The 7891-nt window shown below is 42.7% G+C and overlaps 1 protein-coding gene across 1 annotated transcript; it reads left to right on the top strand.

Annotated features, from left to right (window-relative positions):
• The first annotated feature begins 223 nt into the window (after positions 1-223).
• Positions 224-6527, top strand: zgc:73226 (uncharacterized protein LOC402792 homolog). The gene is made up of 6 exons (XM_005917297.3): positions 224-457; positions 3354-3504; positions 3767-3848; positions 3964-4037; positions 4675-4821; positions 5760-6527. Exons 1-6 carry the CDS (start codon positions 415-417, stop codon positions 5806-5808), a joined length of 546 nt encoding a protein of 181 aa, XP_005917359.1. The 5' UTR covers positions 224-414; the 3' UTR covers positions 5809-6527.
• The last annotated feature ends 1364 nt before the right edge of the window (positions 6528-7891 follow it).

Genomic DNA, 7891 nt, shown 5'->3' on the forward strand with positions numbered 1-7891 from the left:
TTATCTTGTAGTATCGATCCAGTACCCACACCAGCGTCGGTATAGATACTAATTACCTAGTAACTGCTCTTAACAGATCATTAATGGTGTGAATGGTGGGTGCAATTTGAATAGGTGCTCAGGACTATCTATCCATCTATGTGTGATGTTAAGCTGCACAGTCTGTTTGTTTACCTCTTCCTTCTTGACACGTGGGAAAGTGGAGAGGGAGGGGGTGCGCGCGGGGAAGGGAGGGCACGGGGAGCGGATTAGCGCTGCGTCGGTGCCCGGTGTCATTTTTAGACTACACAACAACGCAGAGTGACTGAGGGTAACGTGTACAGGGTAGAGACCGGTTTTGCACCTGCTTGTCCTCCTGGGTCAGTGTCAGCATCTCTCCGAGCTCTTTCTCCAGCCTCTCCCCAGCGTTCAAACATGTCTCTGTCCGGCTCGCAGACGCCAGAGGACGGACTCTACGGTGAGTGATGGTGGCACATGGACCAGGCCGTTGTTTCTTTGTTACGTCATCACTGTTAACTATTTGCCTTTTAATAGCGTGTCTGTAGCCGATTGTTGCATACCTTAAACAGGCTGTAAATTAATTTTGCGTGCGCACGGGTCGATTTATACTCCAATTTCACGATGCAAATGTCAACAGTGTGTGGGCAAAACATTTCAGGCAATGAGAACATTCATTCCCTCAGTGTGTTTGAATGAAGAGCTAGCCAGCCGTGGCTGCTTATCAATGGAGACAAGATACTAACAGCCTGTCAGACTCTGAGAGCAGGTGTGAGAAGAGGCCACAGACGGAAACAAGGCACAGGCAGTTTTATAGTTGTCATTGTCGTTGCTACTGTCATTGTGTAAATGGATTCCCTGACTCACCTGTTTGTATCTCTGTAAGCCAATTAAGCTGCGGAGATTTTCTGATACTTATAGCTCCACTTAGCTGGCTGCACATTGCTTGGAACAGAGGATGCTGGGTAAAACATGTGGATCACTGTAATTGGGAGCTGTACAGTGGAAATCACTGATGTGCAGGTTGTTTACTAAATAAATAAATAAATAAATAATAAAAGATGAGTTTGACAAATATTTGATTTCAGCCCAAAACTGAAAACCCATCGCTGATATGTCATCTGATAGTTTCTTGCTAAACAAGAAACTATCAGATGGTAATTTCAAAATCCAATAATCCAATATATCCACCAGCATTTTTTTTACTTTCACACACACAAAACATAAACAGATTTCCCTCACATTTGTTGCTAACAGGGAAGGTAGAGTGGGTTGTCTACCAATTGGAAGCTTGGTGGTTCGATCCCTGACTACTTGAGTCCGCATGTTGATGAGTTGTCCACAATGAATCCATTGGACTGTGAGTGTGTGTCAATTTTAAACAAGGTGCATAGATATGTAAAAGTGCTTGTATGAATGTGTGTGTGATTGGTTCTAGTAAAAAAGCATTTTGAGTACTCGATTAGGGTAGAAAAGTGTTATATTTCATTAATAGTTAGCTAGCTAGGTATTGATCTTCTTTTTCCCCACTTTATTTCAGGGTTTCCATGCCCGTTTCTATCACAGCCTTTTTAAATGTAAAAAGAATCACAATTATTGTCTGTATCAATACATTAAAAATATAAATGCAACCATATTTTCATATTTTATTTATCTTTTTTTTATTTTTACATCCACATGAATAGGACACAGCTGCTTTAAAGGTAACTTTATATTCAATTCTAGAAAGACAAACAAAATCTGAATCTCCCGTGCTGTCCAAAAATAATCTGATTGCCCTGCAGCCATTCTTTCAAACTGCACCTCACACCCTAATTTTTGTTTCTTTTTCTTGGCCCTAAAATGGAAACAGTCATTCTCATCCTAGCAGAGCACAAATTAATCTGTTGTGCTGCAGTTCATTGAGTCTTTTCACATCCTGGCTCCACATTACATAAAGCTGATTTGGCAGCGGCACAGATGAATGTGTACAGGACTGCGCCATAGAAACTGATTTAGTGCTGCAGAGTGGCATCACATAGATAAGGCAGCCAACAAGGCAGCTGTTACGTCATAACTCCCCTCTGTAGGAAAATAACTAGGGCAATGGCACAGTTTCCTCTGCCCTCCCTTCCCCCCATCCCTTGCTTCCACCCCCTTCAGCACTGTGCCCGCTCATGCTTCCACCGCCTCTTGTTATAAAGCGTCATAAACCAGGTAAAGTGACAGTCAGAGAGGTCAGATGAGGAAGGATACTTTGGTAGGTAAATGAGGGGAGCTGTTTCGTAAGTGCTGCCTCTGTCCGAGAGATGTGGGGCAGCATGACAAGGGAGAAACAGCTAGAGGAAGGGAGAGGGTGAATGGCTAATCTCTCACAGAAATAAGTTCTTGCGTAAGCAAGCATGCTGTCAGGCTGAGTTAGCCCTGCCCCACTGTTTAGCTGTGGGAGCGCGCACACCATACAACATGCCAGCATGCATGTGTGTATATGTGTGCATGTGTAAATCCCTTTCTGCTCCTGTGCCCTGTCACCAAACCCCACCCCCGTGTCCATTCATTCATATGCAGTTTATCTTTTCAGCACTCATTGATGGGAAGAAGCAGGCACACTCTGTCTCGCTCTCACTGTTTATATATGATAATATGTGTGTTTTTTGGACGCGGCTCAGCGTGTCTCCATCCAGCCACGAGCTCTGTGATTCTGAGGTCATTGCGTGTCATGTCAGGACAGCTGCAGGGCAGCTTCTAAATCTCCACATGCCAGTGGACAACAACACACACCTGTCCATTCACTGCCCACTCGGCGCTAAAGAGATTAGAGTTCTAGGAAGGACCTAAAAACGTGCATCAGTAATGCAGTGTGAAATTTGCTCTGACAATGTTTCGGAACCAGGTTAGGATCAGTTACTTGGCAGTAAAAAGAATCTGAATATGTCATTATGACAATAAAGCTGAAGTAATCTGCATAATATAGTTGGGTAATCAAATAACTTAAGTCACGTTAATGGCAAGTATAAATAAAAGAATCAGGAGAAAGTGTGGGCTAACTGCATCATTGCGTAGAACATTAAAAATGAGTTTTTCACATGTAAAACTATGCACAACACGGTTACTTTGGACCTTTCTGGGATCACACAGACTTCAAAATGAAATATGTACAGTTGTAATTATAGTAAGATTATAAACAAGACAACAAAATGCCCATAAATGGTAAAAGCTCCATAAAATGGCTTCTGTTTGTACTTTCCACATCATGACTCCTTCTTGGCTTATTAGAAATCTAATATAGGTGTACTGAGAAGCATTGTTTTTTTCCCCTTCTTACCGACACCTAAGCGTCAGCACAAACTCAGCTTGCCCTCCTTTTTCCTTGTCAGGCTCCTGGGTCGAGCTGGAGGAGCTGATTGCAGCCGTGAGCCGCAGAGAGAGCCTGACAGGGCCGCAGGACAGCGTTTCCACCGCCCTGCAGGGGGAGCTGGAGAGGATCCTCCTGGAGGCACAGCTGGAGTGCGAGCGGAGTAGAGACAGGTAATGATGCAGTTTGTTAGCACGAACTTGTTTTGTTTGGGGAGTCTGGGGCGGGCGAGCTGCACAGTGAGGTGTAGAAGTGATTTGCACAGTAATGAGGTTTGTTTTGTGCTCAGAGGAACTTTGCTTGTTTTCCACGGCGTGTTTACTTTTTCTGTTCTTGTTTGTTGGGCTGTAAAATTATCACGCTGCAGCTTGATTGTTTCTCCAGACCGCACCCACCTCGTACAAGTTCACTTGTTTGTTTGTTTTTAATCCACAGTCCTCCACAGGCCACGACTCCACAGTCCACCGGCTCACCAAGACCCACCAGTGAGCACGACAGTGACTGTGTCACTATACAGGTGCTGGTTTTCATTTGAACACAGAGACATGGTTAATATTTATCAGATAAAGACATCAAAAAAATATATACTTTTTTACAATTATTCAACATCATCTGATTCTTGTTGCGTTCAGGAGGAAGGTGAGCGACGGGTGGACACTGACTGGGTGTGGGATTGGTCCAGTAGACCTGAAAACATGCCACCGAAGTAAGCCTAGCTCCTTTGAATGTTACTGTTATTTATTCCTGCTGTGATGATTTACTCCAGCAGGCAAGTAGCTTAGTTTGGCTTAAAGACTGACAGCAGGTGACTCGAGGCCCGCGCCTCCAGAGGTACATAATTAAAAGATTCTTTCTAGTTTAAAAAAATAATACATTTTAGAAAAAATGAATTGTAACACGAACCAGCCAAGATTCATGACGTCACCCTGGCAGTATGCCCTCTAAATATGCATACAAGTATAAGTAAACAAAAATAAGCTTTTTGTTTGTTTGTTTTGGTTTGTTTGTGTGTTTATAAAAAGCCTGCTTTACTCACAAAACATTCAATAGCACATTGTTTTTGTCTTTTTTTGTTTTTTTAATTTAGTTGGATTATACCTTTGAAGCCCATGAATCGCTTTCATTTTTATTTATGCTGCCGCACTTGACATTTAATCTCCTGCAATAAAATAAGCCTGTTTGACAGGTAGCAGTTCTCAGGCTCTCGGTTTCTTTCTTGTATTCTCAGGCTTCTCTCTTGTGCTCTCATTATCTCTGTTTATTTTTATTTTTTTCCCCCCGCCTTTCAATCTCCGTGCTTCCGCATCTCTTATCTCCGACGCCTCTCTCTTCCTTCTCTGCAGAGAGTTTGTGTTTCAGCACCCAAAGCAGCAGAGCTCCCTCAGTGTCAGAAAGACAGAGGTGATGAAGAGAGGCATCTTCTCCTCCGATGTTCTCCTCATTCTTGTTCCCTCGCTGCTGGCTTCACACCTTCTCACGCTTGGAGTCGGGTGAGATTCATTCACATAAACTTGACATTCTTGGTAGTACTTGGGGAAAAAATAACTGGATGCTTTTCATCCTGGTAGAGTTTGGAAAGTGTGCAAATTAAGAAAGCGATCAAAGAGTTGACCCCTGTGTGCCCTTCTAAGTGGTTTTAAAATGATGTTGCTGATGTGCAGCTGAAGCTATAGATGTAAGAAAAACAAGCTTGAGACAAGTTAACGGTAGGGAGGGTCTACCTTTTCCCTGACAAGTTGCTACCTTATGATAATGCAGTGCCCTTAGTTTCTGAGTTATAGCCTTCACTTATTTGATACATCGGGTGTCAAAAAATCCGTATACTACAGCCGGTTGGTTTGTGAGTTACTAGGAAAATTTAGTCACAAAGAAGATGCTGCACCAAAACCTTTCTGTGATTGCTTTGGTTGCTAGCAGATTACCATGGTCTCCTGTAGTTTGCATGGAAGATGCTGATTTGTCTGCACACACTGAAACAATGTGATGCAAACTGGAAACAAATAACTTTCAAAGAACCATTTTTCCCTTTTGCTGAAACCAAAATGTTTCAAAAGGCACATTTTTTTTTGTATTTTAAAGGGTTTCTGTCCCTTTCTGTCACAGTTTTTGCAGTTCCACTGTTACTGATTGGTTAGTTAGCAAATGTTTGCAGATAAGTCGGCATCATACATGCAAAATAAAATATGTTAGCAACCAAAGCAATCACAGGGAGGTTTTCTCTTTGCAACCAAATTTACCTAGCAGTATTCTGCAACTTCCCCCAATCACTTTCCAACATGTTGGGGAATACATATTTTATCCTCATGATCAGCAGTTGCGAAGTGCTTGATTAACAGTCTCCCCGCCTGTGTGACTGGGGTCCAAGGGCTATAGCAAAGGATCAATCATTGATTCCTGTTTTTTTTTTGTTTGTTTTTTTCCTTTTTAGGATCTACATAGGAAAGCGATTGGCTGCATCCACCACCAGTACACTGTGACAGCAACTATACGCCAGTGCCCCTATTTGCTAACAGTGTGGCCAATAAGGTCAAAGTCCACCCTCTCTAATGCACTAATTTGCCTCCTTTCTTTGTCATGGGGCTAAAATAGGACCTTGCCTGTCTGTACCTGTCTCTCTATCTATCCAGCAGTACTCTGTCTTTTCTGTCAGCCTCTTTGTTGTCTGTGCATTTCATAGGGCCCTGGGAGCAGATGGCTGCTGACCAGTGAGTCAGACTGAGGTCACTTTTACTCTCCCGCAAAGTAACACTGATCTCAACCAGCTAATCGGGAGTGTAATCAGAGGGGGGGTAGTTTTCCTGACACAAAAGAAGAGAGGGAAAGAGAATTCTACTCAGCTAGAATAATAAATCCCTTTGATGGGAGGAGATGAAAACTGTTTGTTGGGAACGGTGTGTTCCAACAAAATGAAAAGGATAATGTGCGATACCCATTCACCCAACCTCTGAAAAAGCAAAATGTCTGTCATTTGTCAGAAGTAATGATCCTCTGTAAGACTGAGCTGCTTAAAGCGGTTCTTAGCTCTTTCCTTTTTTTTTGGTCGGCCTGATGGTGAATCTAATGTAGGGACTTCTAGTTGGCTGAGTGAATGTAGGAGAGGCTCTGGTTGTGCTTTTTGTCCCGTAAACCCATTAAATATTTGACCTCCGACAAAGGCAATCACGATCCCATTAAACTTCACTCCTCCAAACCTTAATGTGTCTCTCGGGTCTTTTATTCCTCTCCTCTGCTCTCACCCTGACAGCATGTATTGTACACATGCTCGTCTTTTCTAATACATGTGGGGAAAGTGAAGAATTTTTAGCCAGCAAAGCACAGAGATGTGCTGAAGTAAGCGTTGGCCACTGTATGTGTACGTTTCTATGCTTTGGTAGTCTGGAGATTATTTGCAGGCATGCAGAGACAACAGCAGCAGCAACAACAACAAAAAGACTTTTAAAACCTACTGTGATGTTAACAACCTGCAAATGAACCGCAGCATCTGTTTAAAATTGATTCCTGTTTTCATATGAGGTAAATCACTGCTAATGACTTTGTTTGTTTGTCCTGATGAGCTCTTTGGTGTGTATGCCACCAGTGCTCCTTAAGCACATTGTTCCCCTGTGAGCACTCTTTCTCTTGTCTAACCGAAACCTTCCAGGAGCCTTATGACATCTGCCTTTGTCATTCTTACCTCACATAAGTCACCCTCTTCCCTATATTTTTTAACAAGTTGCTGCTTTGACTTGAATCTAGGATTTGACATTTTATTGCCTTCCCATATACTAAAAAGCTGTTTCCTCTTAACATGTCGTAAAAATAGCTGGCTTGGATTTTGAATGGTGGGGTGGGGCTGGGACTGAGAAGCCACCAGGGTTTTGCACGGTTGCCTTGGACATAAACGTGCCCCATTTGTTGTCTGTCCAGCCTGACCAAGCACAATTACTTTATCAGCCATTAGCAGAGCGTTTGATGTGAGGGGTCCTGCTGCGCTAATGAGCACAGCAAGCAACTTCTAGACACACCAAGCTGACGATGCATCAACAGGCCTGCTTTGGCAGAGCACAAGAGCACCTGGTTTCCATTCACAGACCCCAACACATAACACGCCCAAGCAATCTATGGGTAGTTACTGGTGCATGTTTTGGCACCAGTTTTACTCAACAGCGCAAAAGGAAATGCTTAGTTCATGAACGAGGTGAATGCACGTGCTCCGGAAATGCCCATTCATCATTTTTGACATAAATGAATTTGTCACACAGCATAGTAATTCAAGTGTGTTGGAGCTTGTATAAATAGAAAAGCAAGTTGAAATTTTTGTTCTATCCGTCGTGGTAAATGAAACGAGCTGTACTTAATACATTAGCAGCAAGTAATAATATAACTATGAAAAGAGCTCATTTCACAACAGCAAATTATAATTCTGGGCTGAAATTATTCATGCAAAAAACCATTATAATAGAGCTTGCAAAGGCTCCCAGTGGTTGAAGGCTATTTCTTAGTGCCACGTGCATCGTGAATGTAACCAAATCACCGCTCAAGCAACAACAAAGCAACAACCTCAAAAGGTAAGTCAAATGT

The sequence above is a fragment of the Haplochromis burtoni genome, unplaced genomic scaffold (assembly GCF_018398535.1).
Source record: "Haplochromis burtoni strain Fernald_Lab_line unplaced genomic scaffold, NCSU_Asbu1 Contig_23, whole genome shotgun sequence".
NCBI classification, from domain to species: domain Eukaryota; kingdom Metazoa; phylum Chordata; class Actinopteri; order Cichliformes; family Cichlidae; genus Haplochromis; species Haplochromis burtoni.

Excerpts from the sequence above, each read along its gene's own strand:
- zgc:73226 (XM_005917297.3), top strand. The coding sequence starts at position 415 with ATGTCTCTGTCCGGCTCGCAGACGCCAGAGGACGGACTCTACG. Across the intron at positions 3,505-3,766 it reads TGCGAGCGGAGTAGAGACAG|TCCTCCACAGGCCACGACTC; the intron begins GTAATGATGCAG and ends TTTAATCCACAG. Across the intron at positions 3,849-3,963 it reads GTGACTGTGTCACTATACAG|GAGGAAGGTGAGCGACGGGT; the intron begins GTGCTGGTTTTC and ends TGTTGCGTTCAG.